This window comes from Dendropsophus ebraccatus, chromosome 6 (genome assembly GCF_027789765.1).
Source record: "Dendropsophus ebraccatus isolate aDenEbr1 chromosome 6, aDenEbr1.pat, whole genome shotgun sequence".
Taxonomy (NCBI): domain Eukaryota; kingdom Metazoa; phylum Chordata; class Amphibia; order Anura; family Hylidae; genus Dendropsophus; species Dendropsophus ebraccatus.
Window position 1 is genome coordinate 90,979,436 of NC_091459.1, and position 13,878 is coordinate 90,993,313.

At 40.2% G+C, this 13,878-nt stretch overlaps 1 protein-coding gene across 1 annotated transcript; it reads right to left on the minus strand.

The window, feature by feature from the left end:
• Nucleotides 1-907: 907 nt before the first annotated feature.
• Nucleotides 908-12,756, minus strand: FAM124B (family with sequence similarity 124 member B). Its single transcript, XM_069973871.1, has 4 exons — nucleotides 12,677-12,756; nucleotides 7,673-7,841; nucleotides 3,647-4,382; nucleotides 908-2,543 (listed from the first exon to the last, which is right to left on the minus strand). Exons 3-4 carry the CDS (start codon nucleotides 4,373-4,375, stop codon nucleotides 2,025-2,027), a joined length of 1,248 nt encoding a protein of 415 aa, XP_069829972.1. The 5' UTR covers nucleotides 4,376-4,382; nucleotides 7,673-7,841; nucleotides 12,677-12,756; the 3' UTR covers nucleotides 908-2,024.
• Between the last annotated feature and the right edge of the window lie 1,122 nt (nucleotides 12,757-13,878).

The window sequence follows — 13,878 nt, forward strand, 5'->3', positions numbered from 1 at the left end:
GAGGGAGAAACATAAAAAAACAGACACCCTACTCTGAAAACACAAGATGGTGGTGGCAGCGTTATGGTCTTAAAAAATTTTTTATGGTCAGCATGGCTCCAGATATCAGGGACAACCTACCAGGACCTCAATCAGTCATTATCAGCCTTTGACTATGCATACAACAAATTTTGTTTTCTAATTTGCTGATATTTGCTTTCCAGTAGGTGGTGCCCTAATCCCATAATATTTCGCCAGGGATTATCCCCCCAAAAAAACAGAACTACAGTACTTGCAAAAATGGCAGCATCCCTGTCCCCAGGTTGTGTGTTTGGTATTAAAACTTTAGCTCTATTCACTTCGATGGAACGGAGCTGCACGACAACACTGTGCCGTGTGCCGTGTATGGAAGAAAGAAGCTATGTATTCCTATGCCTGGATAACCCCTTATAGGGGGTTGTATAAGAATAGCAAAACATAGCTACTTTCTTCCAGCGACAGTGCCACACTTGTCCAGAAGTTTTGTTTGTCTCCTCTTTATCTAAGTGAATGGGGCTAAACTGCAATATCACATATACAACCCATGGACAGAATGAATAAACGTACCTTTTTGGGGTTTTGCGGGCTGGGGCTCAGGAAACAAAAAATATGCTTGGGCACTGTGTTAGGGGTTTTATTGACAATGTGTATTAGGCTTTTGACCCATGGGGTCTTTATCAACCCTTTGCCACCGTACATGTCGCTTGAATAAAGGTTCACAATTTCTTCACAACCGGAAGCTGTCAGACCAAGTTTTTCTATAATGTTCATTGGTCTCGATTTGGGATTGGAGACTTGCTGATGTGCGTCCCACTTCTACTATGGCAAGAGGCATTTCATCACACTGTTGTGACTGGTGCTGTTGGACAATTCTTTTTGTGTCTTAAAGACACGTCAAAAGTTTTGATCGGTCCAGGTCTGAGTATTCCGACCCATACTGGTCGGGAGAACGTGCGGGTAGAAGACGTGCTGCAGCACTTCCATTCTCTACTCTGAGTTAGAAATAAGAATCAGACTTATAATCGAGCTCTATGGAGCCAACCTCTTTTTCCTAACTCTGTTCTCCTCCACGTCTCTCTGAGATGTCAAACATTTTTTGTAATGACAGTGACACTTTAATGGGAACCTGTCAGCTGGTTCATGCTGCCTGAACGATAGGCAAAATGAAACAGAGACAGCGAGCATGATCTAGGCCAGGGATGAGGAACCTTGGGCCCTCCAACTGTTGCAAAACTACAACAGCTAAAGCTTTGGCTGTCCAGGCATGATGGGAATTGTAGTTTTGCAACAGATGGAGAAGCGAAGGTTTCCCATCCCTGATCTAGGCATACTATGAATTAATCTGAAACACTTGGGCATTTAAGAGAAATCATAATTTTAAAAAAGAACTAGGTAAATGGTCATCAGAGCTTTCCCCAAAGCTAGTCTTGCTAGTCTTTACATACTGAGATGTGATCAAGAAAACCGTAGATCACCTCACACCTCAGGTCACAGATGCCCCTACCAGGTGGGTACCACATTAAGGTACATATCATGTTACTAAAGCAAATAAATACATTATTTGCACAGCACCAGTAATAGTTTATGAGCTTATAAGCGATATGACTGAGAGACAAGGGGGGGTACTACTGGTAGCAGATGCCTAAGGACCCTATTATACCAACAGATTATCTGACAGATTTTTTTGAGCCAAAGCCAGGAATGGACTATAAACAGAGAACAGGTAATAAAGGAAAGACTGAGATTGATCCTCTTTTCAAATCCATTCCTGGCTGTGGCTTATCTGTCAGATAATCTGTTGGTGTAATAGGGCCCTTAAGAACCGTTGAACTTGACAAAATAGGTGTGTTCCAGTTATTTTGTCTAAAAAGATTCCTTTTAGGAAGAGTAAACGCGACTTTTAATAAAAGGAAATAATGGTTGTCTGTACTGAATGTTAGACATCCCATTGTGAAAATCAATTGTGTTCCTTAAAAAGAAGGTGAATAGATGCAGCATTGCTGACATTAAATGAAAAATTCCTCTGCGAGCTCCTTGCTATTACTATGGAGTCCTTGAGATCTCTCAGAAGGAAATATTTGGGTTCTGATGTCAGTTTCTTTGTTCCCTTTGACAGCCAGAGGGCAGCTAGAGTCTCCTTGCTTGCGGAATAGGTCTTGACTATCTTTATACCCTGGAATATTTGTTAGATCCCTTGACGTCCTGTAAACAGAAGGCAGCTGGGAGGTCAGATTTATAACTCTGTGTCCAGTATCTACATTAGTCTCTGTCTCGTCCAGTAGTAGACACGGTCCTGGCCTCAGTTCTGGAGGGTTGTTATCAGTAAAACTGCAGACATTTTGTGATGCACTAAGAGTCTTTTTAAAAACTTTGTTGAGATTCAAGTTTCCTAGAACAATCTTGTCTTCGGACACCATAGTGTTTGTTGGGTGCATGAATGATCGAGCAGTTAAAGAATTTGATGGAGGTTCTGCATTAGATTTGTCATCACTTTGTGACACTGCTGTGGTGGTGCTGCCGGCCACCTATGTACAAATAATAAGTGTGTTAGAAAACTCCAAATTTAATGTCAATTATATTTATCATATACATGAATTAAAATCTATTGAGTGGTTTGTTCAGTTTTGCAAAAGGTTCCTTTGTGTCAATCACTAATGAGTAATGTAGAGAAAACAGCCTTTTTTTTTTGCTAAAAGTAGGTGGTAAATAATGAGCATGTTCATTGTCTTTTTTTTAGGTTTAAAAATTGCTAAGCAAAATTTGTGACTTATGGTGCGTTTACACAGAGAGATTTATCTGACAGATTTTTTAAGCCAAAGCCAGGAACGGACCATAAACAGGAAAGACTGAGATTTCTCCTCTTTTCAAATCCATTCCTGGTTTTGGCTTCCAGAATCTTCTGTCAGATAAATCTGCCTGTGTAAACGCATCATTAGAGAGCCGTAAGGCTTTTTCTCTAGGGAGAATAAAAAAACACAAATAAACAAGATTTGCAGGTATAGTAGTTATTTTTTGCCTATTGGCTCCCAGCTAACAATCAATAGGCCATGTGTCGCCCATAGTATTTTTTATTTAATTTTTTTTTTAAAACATTTGCAATATCTCTTATGGTTCAAAAGTTATCCGAAGTTCATAACCATTAGATCCAGCACCTCTAGCTCAATGCACAATACATGAAACATGTCAAATAGCTATGCATCATAGGGAATGTTCCTGGTTGTTGGTGCAGCTTTCTGTGTTGACGACGTTTGAACCATAAGAGATATTTCAAATCTAATTGCAGCAATTGGTTCCTGAGAAAATTCTAGTCTTCTTTAACATGCTACATGACCACATTCCCCTTGGAAAAACTTTCTCCTGATCCAATATGGTGGCCATGTTCCAGACATAGCCTAAAATATAGGCCCCCATCATCGTTTACTTGCTCAGGTATTCGGATGTGCCATTTTCCCTGTTGTTTCTAACATAAAAACCTGAGACTGCTGAAATCCCCTAGGATATAGTACAAAACAGGACTTACATTACAATTATTTTTGCTGCATGTAAATTTATATTTTATGTATGGATATTGTGTATAAGAAGTGTAAGTGAGGTTTAAAATGTAAAAGGCTGAAACAAGATGCATTACCAAAAGCAAGATTTTGTTTCCATCATAGTCTTGGGTTTGCCATCGCGAGTCACTGATTGGCACACAAGGGTAAGGTAGCAGGGGAACCAGCTGCCCTATTGCTTGTATGGTGAACTGCAGAGCACAGGCATGCTTCACCTGTGCACACACACCAGGCGGCAGCTGCTTTAAGGAGAATTGTATGGAACTGTTCTTAGTAGAATGCAAAGCAAAGAAGCAGAATCCAATCTTTTGGCTGGTTACCTCCATCCCTAGAATCATTTCGTAAAGTTTTACAGCATCCTCATAGTTATCAAAATCACAATATAGAGTAAGTCTCAAGATCTCTGTGCCATAATGTACCTGTCTTATCCCCCACACCGGCATGTGCGCATCCAGACAGTAAAAGTCATCACTGGTTAGACAAGATAATTGTGAAGATCCTTGGCTTAACCCTGTGTTCACATGATCCCATGGGGGTAGATGGAAAAAGCTTTGCAGCAGAGAGATCCTTTCTTCACCTAGGTCTTCACGGAGAAAAAGTATCACTGAAATTCCCGGAAATTCAAATCTTCTCTTTGAAAATTCATAGCATTGGATTGGGGCAGCTTGTTCAGACACCAGAAAGAGTTCAGAATCTATACACAGTCCCTGAAGAATTCGCTTGACTGCCTGCCGAAAAGCTGCACAGTCACTTGGGTTTGCGAGAAGGTGAATGGTGACAGGCAGGCCTGTGTTCTTGCCATCCATTTAAATGCTGTGTAAAAGAAGACAATATAATGTAAGATGCATGTTACTTTAACCAGGTTTTTACAGCCCTACATTACTTTTGGTATGAAACTGATTAACATGATTACTCCTGTAACTGTATTTTTTTTTATATTTTAGCCCTATTAGTATATATCTACATTTTTATTTTGATTGTTATTATTAATATTTGTATTATTATGCAGTAATGTACTACAATAAGTCTATATGCCAGTGCATTATGCATATACATTAATTCAGACACAAGAAAGACTGATAAGGGATGGCTGGCAGCATACCCCTCCCCAAGATCCTGATAGCTAAAGTAAAAGTGATCCCACGTGGACAACTCCTATTCATGGCTACCACAAAGCCATAAAAAGTTGTAAGAAGGTAAAGTTTAGGGGGGAGGTGTGGTAAGGAGAGCTTGAAGGATAGCACAAGCTGGAAAACTGAGGTTTGGAGCACAATGTCAGGTTGAATAGGGAAGCTGTGCAGAGACATACTACAGGAGACCTGAGGAACTAAGGCTAAGGGTGCCCTCACACATCCTTTTTTGTGTGGCATTTCTCAGGCCTCCAAAAAACGCCAGAAAAACTGCCATTCCATTTTTTCCATGCAATTGCGTTTTTTTCTGCCATTTTTTCTTAAAATTTTTGTGATTTAGGCATTTTGATGTGCTGGACTTTTTCTTTCCTCCATCGAGCAATGACATCTTGGTGACATCACTTGCATTCCAGCTGTAAGTTCTAGTGACGTCACCAAGATGGCGGCGCCCGACAGAACATCAGCCCATGTGATTGGTTCTCTTTAAGGCAGTGTGAAGCTAACCTTGGCAGAGTATACCTGCCTGCCACAGAGAGGCAACAAATCAGTCTGTACTGTGGAGAGTAGCTGGACAACAATTGCTATATGTACCCATCACACAGTGGGAACATCTCCCTACCTATGTTTTTTAGGTTTACAAATTGCTAAGCAAAATTTGTGACTTAAGAGAGCAGTAAGGCTTTTCCTCTAGGGAGAATAAAAAAACACAAATAAACAAGATTTGCAGGTATAGTAGTTATTTTTTGCCTATTGGCTCCCAGCTAACAATCAATAGGCCATGTGTCGCCCATAGTATTTTTTATTAAATTTTTTTAAAAACATTTGCAATATCTCTTATGGTTCAAAAGTTATCCGAAGTTCATAACCATTAGATCCAGCACCTTTAGCTCAATGCACAACACATGAAACATGTCAAATAGCTATGCATCATAGGGAATGTTCCTGGTTGTTGGTGCAGCTTTCTGTGTTGACGACGTTTGAACCATAAGAGATATTTCAAATCTAATTGCAGCAATTGGTTCCTGAGAAAATTCTAGTCTTCTTTAACATGCTACATGACCACATTCCCCTTGGAAAAACTTTCTCCTGATCCAATATGGTGGCCATGTTCCAGACATAGCCTAAAATATAGGCCCCCATCATCGTTTACTTGCTCAGGTATTCGGATGTGCCATTTTCCCTGTTGTTTCTAACATAAAAACCTGAGACTGCTGAAATCCCCTAGGATATAGTACAAAACAGGACTTACATTACAATTATTTTTTGCTGCATGTAAATTTATATTTTATGTATGGATATTGTGTATAAGAAGTGTAAGTGAGGTTTAAAATGTAAAAGGCTGAAACAAGATGCATTACCAAAAGCAAGATTTTGTTTCCATCATAGTCTTGGGTTTGCCATCGCGAGTCACTGATTGGCACACAAGGGTAAGGTAGCAGGGGAACCAGCTGCCCTATTGCTTGTATGGTGAACTGCAGAGCACAGGCATGCTTCACCTGTGCACACACACCAGGCGGCAGCTGCTTTAGGGAGAATTGTATGGAAGTGTTCTTAGTAGAATGCAAAGCAATGAAGCAGAATCCAATCTTTTGGTTTTATATATATATATATATATATATATATATATATATATATATGTGTATATATATATATATATATATATATATATATATATATATTATTGTTATTATTAAAGAAGTCCTGCGAACATTTTTATTAAAGTATTGTATTGCCTCCCAAAAGTTATACAAGTTACCAATGTACATTTATTACGGGAAATGCTGGCAGGGGGACACAGGGCACTGGAGGGACACTGAGCATCCCTCTGCCATCATCCTCTCCAGCAGCCACAGCCCACACATCTCTGGGAGTTGGGTCGTGACATCACCATTTTATCCAGGAAGTGACATCACCATGCTATTCAGGAAGTGACATTACCATGTTATCCAGGAAGTAAAGCCTTGATGCAGTAGTAAGTGCAGGGAAAAAATACTTTATAAGCATTTCCAGTAATAGGTGTATATTGGTGATTTGTATAACTATTGAGGGCAATACAATACTTTAATTTAAAAAAATGTAGCCGGACTTCTCCTTTAAGTGATTAAAGGTGGTTGTCAGACAATGTGTACTCCAGATTCATTGGCACTGAGTTTAGGGCAGTATAAGGAGGGCTTGGCGGCACACAAACATGGTGGAGACCCTCAAGGTAAACACACCTTCATATGATTACATCAGATGTCACAATCACAGTTGAAAGACATCTCTGTATATTCTAATTATAAATGGAAAGTTAACTTTCCTGTTTAACAGCACAAGCTTTCTTGAGAGCAGGAAAGGTGCCACTTCCGTTCATTGTGTTCTGACTCATTTTAAGCAGTTCTAAACTGAAGTGAAATTCAACGTTCTCCCACAGAGCCCAAGTGACAGAGGACTAACTTTAAGCTCCTGAACCTCACCGGCCCCCACTCACAACACACATTGCAGGAAACCAGCAAACCTCTATACTGCTGTATGCCACAACATACTCTCAGAGGGTTAATTCCCCAACATATACACACATTTAAAAAAAAAAAAAATGTTTTTCAAAAAATGCAGCAGAACAGGCTTTTTAGAGAGTCATGGGTGTACATTAATCAAACTTACAGCCGGGGCGTACACCAGGGAGAAGGTGCAGAATTATCCCTTCTCCCTGGTGTATGCCTGCTGTATCCCCCGCTCCCCTGATGGGTGGGCAGAAGAGGGGGGGAGGGGGGCGCAGAAGAGCAGGGAGGAAGGATGGCCTCCTTCCATGCCTCATTTATCGTGATTTAGGGGTAAATCTTGTTTCATTCAGTATCTACACCTGCATGATTCTACAATATAAAGAACATAAGATAATATAAAAATATATTCAACTGTTAGCCTTTCATGGATCAGACACAATGATACTAGTGTGCCAGTATTAACAAAACTAGAAGAATCGATGATGGTTACCTTTCTTTTTTTAGTCTAGGTGATAGTTTGTGCATTTGTCGAGCTGTTGTTCTCCATGATCCTTGGTAATCAATGTTCCTTGTAGCTCTCTGCACATTCATCTTTTCTTTTTGCTTGTGGTGAAACAAGTCTCACATGTCTCTGTATCAGTAGTTCTGAAAGGTATATACTGAAAAGAAAGATGCACATACATACACATCAGTACATTTCATTTAGAATTTCCCCTAAACAGTTTACAAGGCTGTGGCGGTTGTTATATTAGCCGCATTACAAAATCCTTCTCTCCTCAGTGACAGGTTAGATTGCTTTTCAGTAGAAGACAACCCCTTCAACCCCTCCCTGTATGATGAAACATTGCATGTTTGCATTCAAAGCTGAATTGGATCTTATTGGTGAATGTTTAAAGCATTACTCTCATTTCCAGTAACTTCTGACACGTCCTTAGGCATGTCAAAAGTTACTATGTGCACCAGGTATCACTTTTGGAACCCTCTGAGATCATGGGATACAGCCAAGGGTTGTCCACTCTCCGCTCTCTGGCCGTCAGAAACATCCAACTCTCATTGACACCTGGGGATTAAAGTGCATTGCTGTGCACTCCTCCTGGCTGTATTCTGAGATGGCAGCGGGTCTGAGGAGAGAGACCTGTAGTAAGCAATACATTTTAACATGTTAGAGGACATTCCCTAAATTCTATTGACCTTCCAAGTGAGGTGAAAGGTAGCCCCATGAAAATCAATGTTAAAGCCACAACATCTTGATTTTTGTCACACTTACTGAAGAAGATGTAATCTGTATAGCTAAGGGTCCCAGGGGGCCATGCAAAGATGCGGATAAGCTCTGATCAGCAAAAAGATATGATCAGCTGAGGATTGGATGTCCTTGGGTAGGGGTGACCAAAGGTGGAAGCGGGCAGGTCAAACAGTGCTCTTGGCGTCCAAGGAGCACCCCCAGTTCTTTTAACACACTAATTTACATACTTCTGTTTGATTTAAGTTATCGAAAATGGCAGGAACAACAAATGAAAGAAGACTGTCACCGAAAAGATGAAATATGCTGCTGAAGGGAGCAGTCAGCAGGTTGATTTGCACAAACCTGCTAATACTTTCCCTTTTAGATAGCCAATAATGTGATTTGTGGCACCTGTAAATCCATCTCAGTCTCTGTAAAATCTGAACATGTCAATGAGACCTGCTTTTTCCTTTAGTTCATCCCCCTCTAATTTCCTTTCACTACTTGGGATTTGCATGTCTTCAGCCAAGTTAATGAAGACAAAATTATCGTATTTATCGTCGACTCTTAAAATGGGCAAATCCAAATACAGTGGTACCTTGGTTTAAGAGTAACTTGGATTAAGAGCCTTTTGCAAGAAGAGCTCCCAGTTTTTCAAAATTGTAACTTGGTTTAAGAGCATTGCTTTGGATCAAGAGCTCCCTGTAGTGGGTGGGAGTGAGATTGCGGGAGGGGTATGGCCTGCACAGGTTTGTCTACAGCCCTGTACTCTGACCCAGGAACTCTCCTTCACCTTCCAAATCATGGAAGATCCACTTTAGGCTGGGGCTTACTTCAGGGGACAGGACTGTGGAGGTAATTTCTTCACAGCTGTAACCCCTCTCTCCCCGGACAGAGAGCGCTGCATGTATGTGCCCACATCTGCCCTGCTCATTCCTTCATACTCCCTGCAGTCTCTGTCAGCCCTTGTGTTTTCCATCCTTTCCATTACGGCTATAATGGGCCTGCTAACACTCAGCTATACACACTGCTGCTATAATGTGCCTGCATTCACACTCAGCTATACACACTGCTGCTGATATAATGTGCCTGTACTTACACTCAGCTATACACACACGTCACTGTCACTGTGATTCTCACTTTCTGATTGGTCCATGCTAAACACACACACCTTCCCCATTGCTGTCATGTGACCACACCGACCTCTGACAGCAGCCCTGCTTCTCTATTCTAGCCTGTTGTACTACGCTACTGCATTATGGGGATCTGCAGTTCCATTCTGTATCTACAAACTGCTGCTGTGTTATCAGGTTTATGCACTTACTAAACATTATAAACCACATGCTAAATGCTATAATGTACAGTAACTTATAATATCACATATTCAGCTGTTTCTCATTGTTTGTTTCATCTGTTCTACATGTTATTCAGAATATAAAATCATTATTTTTGGGGGGTGGAACCAATTGTCTGCATTTCTATGATTTCTTATTGGAAAATTTGTTTTGATTTGAGGCTATGTGCACACTGCGTATGAGGCCGGCCGGGCAGAGCCGCTCGCTTCATTGTGTGAACTGACATGGGTTTCTGCGGCCGCAATTCACTGAATTACGTATTGTGAACATAGCCTAAGAGTGGATTTGGTATACAAGCACAGTCCCGGAACAAATTATGCTCATAATCCAAGCCACCACTGTAAAAGTATTTGTGAAACAACAAAAGCTGCTTATGTGGTATAAGAAAGTCTCCAGCTTTTCTTTCCCTTTCTCATTGAAATGCTAAACATGTAAATCTATATTGAGTTTTACGCTTCTGGCACAACACACGCATTCAACAAGCCTGGTGTGCATAATAACACCAGTGTCTGCCAATTATACGCTGCAAAACGTGTTCCTCTTGGATAAAGGAGTTAACGTATTGTACAAAGTAAATGACATGGCTATAAAACAGGAAAAAAGCATCACAACAGAAGACAATGGCTTGTGTGTGACCTATTAATGCAGGCAGCGTAATTACCATTAACCTTGTAAACTACATGGATCAGAGCACAGACCTGCAAGTACTGCAGAGCTTTATAGAGGTGCTACCACCATAAACCCCTTTCCCTTATCCATAGGAGTCCAGGGCTCAGCTATCTTCTACATAAAAGTAATATAGCAGTGTTTAACTATGGGCACTGCTGCCTCATTTGGGCCAGTGCTTTGGGAGTCCTGTCCTTCAGATTCCAGACTCCCAGTGGTCGGACCTCCGATAATCAGAGATTTATCCCTTAAACTCCCCTCAAAATACACCCCAGAAAATATTCAAAAGGGAATTACACATAAACTTTATGTAAGGTAGTAAAAGCTTCATACAAATGTATAACATAGCCACAATGTAGCTTATCATGATGACCAGTTTAAGTGAACCAAACCTTAGGTCACAAATAAAACCTATATTGATCTTAGTTTGGTTTGATTAAACTACAGTAATATCCAGGCCCTGCAGTCGTAATATATGTAGATGTTAAAGTGCACTTATCATGCTGATCTCTATACGCTAACACAGTTCTTTTCAGCTTCAGGCCTCAACAACAGGTCATGTTTCAAGAATATCCCATACAAAGAACACCTGTGATAATACCTGATGCACTGAGTATAATTATATAACCTGTTATAATACCTGATGAGTATATCATTATATCACCTATGAAATACTAAGGAGATCCTCAAAACATGACCTGTTGGTGGCCATGAGGACTGGAGTTGAGAAACACTGCAGTAACAGATCCACTAATGGTTGCTAATAGTTCTAAGAGAATCAGTTTGCCATGATTTGTTAGACTTTTTGTGATTTGTTTCTGATTTATGTCGTCCCTTCTTCTGTATACTAAGCAGAAAAGAGGTTGCAGTGCTGTGTACACGCACAGGGCCAGGACCACTTGCATAGTGTTCTGTACAGGAGCAGGAGCAGCCAAGACATTTCTAAATCCAGAAATCAGACCCAAAAAGAATCTCGGGAGATTCACTGATCTCCAGCTGCAAACCAGCCTTAGGCTGGATTCACACTACGTTTTTGCAATCTGTTTTTTTTTCATCCGTTTTTTTGCAAAAAACGGATGTAAAACAGATGCATTTGTGTGCATCTGTTTTGATCCGTTTTTACATTGACTTTTTTATTATAAAAAAACGGATAAAAACAGACACAAAAATAAGGTCGACTACGTTTTTGTGTACGTTAAAAATCTTTTTTTTTTTTATAATGGAAGTCAATTGAAAAACAGATTAAGGCTGGGTTCACACTATGTATATTTGAGGCTGTATTTGGTCCTCATGTCAGGTCCTCATAGCAACCAAAACCAGGAGTGGATTGAAAACACAGAAAGGATCTATTCACACAATGTTGAAATTGAGTTGATGGCCGCCATATAACAGTAAATAACGGCCATTATTTCAATACCACAGCCGTTGTTTTAAAATAACAGCAAATATTTGCCATTAAATGGCGGCCATCCACTCAATTACAACATTATGTGAACAGAGCCTTTCTGTGTTTTCAATCCACTCCTGGTTTTGGTTGCTATACAGCCTCACAAATACAGCCTCAAATATACATAGTGTGAACCCAGCCTAAAACAGATGCACACAAAGGCATCTGTTTTTTTCATCCGCTTTTTGCAAAAAAACTGATAAAAAAAAGGATTGCAAAAACGTAGTGTGAACCCAGCCTAAGGAAGCATGTCTCTATATGGTATCCAATGAAACATTCATCATGATTATTATTACTAAATCCAACCCAAAAATTCTCTGATTGTCTCCATATAAAATCATAAGCAGACGAAGGTCTAGTGAAGCTGTAATGGGCACTGTATTATAGCTCAATAACAGGTTGCATAGGGCTATAACTGTCTGCATTGTCATGAAATGAAATTCTTCATAGCAGTACAGTTTTTTTATTTAGTTTTTTTACAAAAATCTGTAAAAATTTGTCAGTAAAGATTACAATAGTTTCCACTAGTGGTTGTGATTTGGCATCTGCCAATTGTTTGAAAACCATAATATAAACTTCACACAAGCCGACAAATAGCTGCAATTATTATTTTCTGGGTCTGTGGCTGCATAGTTTATTTATACATACTGTACTTGGCCATGCATACAGGATGCATGGTATATAGGTTACTATAGACAAGATACTATAATGTGCTTCCCTTGTGGCTGCAGTGCCTGTGGTCAGTGATTTCATATAACACTGTGACCCCCATTATAACACTTAAATATTGATATGCTCACTCACCTGTTCATGATGGTGGTGGCTCATTCCACACATTGCTGATAGGAGGTCTTCAGACTGGTCTGCACAGTCCTTGCTTTACTCTCCTCTTTAACAAACTGAACTGGAAAAGGAAGAGTCCCAACCTTTCCTCTGTTCTTCCTATTCTGGGGAGGTGCCCCCCCCTTCCCCATCAGCTATAAACTCCGTCTGAGCATCTATTGTCAGGCAGTAATTTATGACGCAAGCTGACACAGTTTTCTTTCCTCCCGCTGTGAAACTCTATAAAAGGAAATACAAAAGTAGCCTAATGAGAAAAGTCATTTGAGAAAAGAGGCGGGAATTTATGTATTGCATAGAACAGCAGGAAAAGATCAGCTTTGTTCATTAGGTTGTGTATATATATATATATAATATATATACACTGTATATATAAGTTATTTACTTATTTATTTTTATTATTATTATTATTGTTAATAAGGGAAAATTTGTCCAACGTTTTTTATGTAGTCCGGTCAGTTATTCAAAGGGGTTATCCAGCCTTAGGAAAACATGGCCACTTTCTTCCAGGAACAACACAACTGTTGTCTCCAGTTCAGGTGTGGTTTGCAAGCTCCATTTACTTCAATGGAACTTAGTTGCAAAACCTGCACCCAAACTGGAGACAAGAGTGGTGCTGTCTCTAAATTAAAGTGGCCAAGTTTTTTTAATGTTGGATAACCTGTTTAAATTCAAATTCCACATGTATCAACATTTCACAGTTTAAGGCTATGTACACACAACGTAAGTTCCGTGGGAATCACGGCCGTTGTTACTGAGGAAATCCAGGCCGGAGTGTACACACCTAGTATACGTTTCGGCCGGGATCCCTCGCAGCGCCGTAGAAAACTGACATGTCAGTTTTCTACGGCCGCTATTCAGTGCTGTGTGGAGTTCTGATGCGGGTGCGCACGGATGCGCCCGCATCAGAACTCTGCGGCTCGAAAGATCATCTACAGTACCGGCCAGGATGATCTTTTCAGAGACCGGCTGTTCCGTCTCTTATGCTGTGGGAACATGGCCTAAATCTACTTAATATACTACTTTGTTCTGTGTTTTAAAGTAATTTTGTTATTTTTTCTCTATGTAGATATGTAGGTGACTTCAGAATATCGTTGTGTCCCCTTGGAAACAGACAGTAGTATATCCCTCTATATGCAGCATACATGGGACCTTAACTGTAAAGC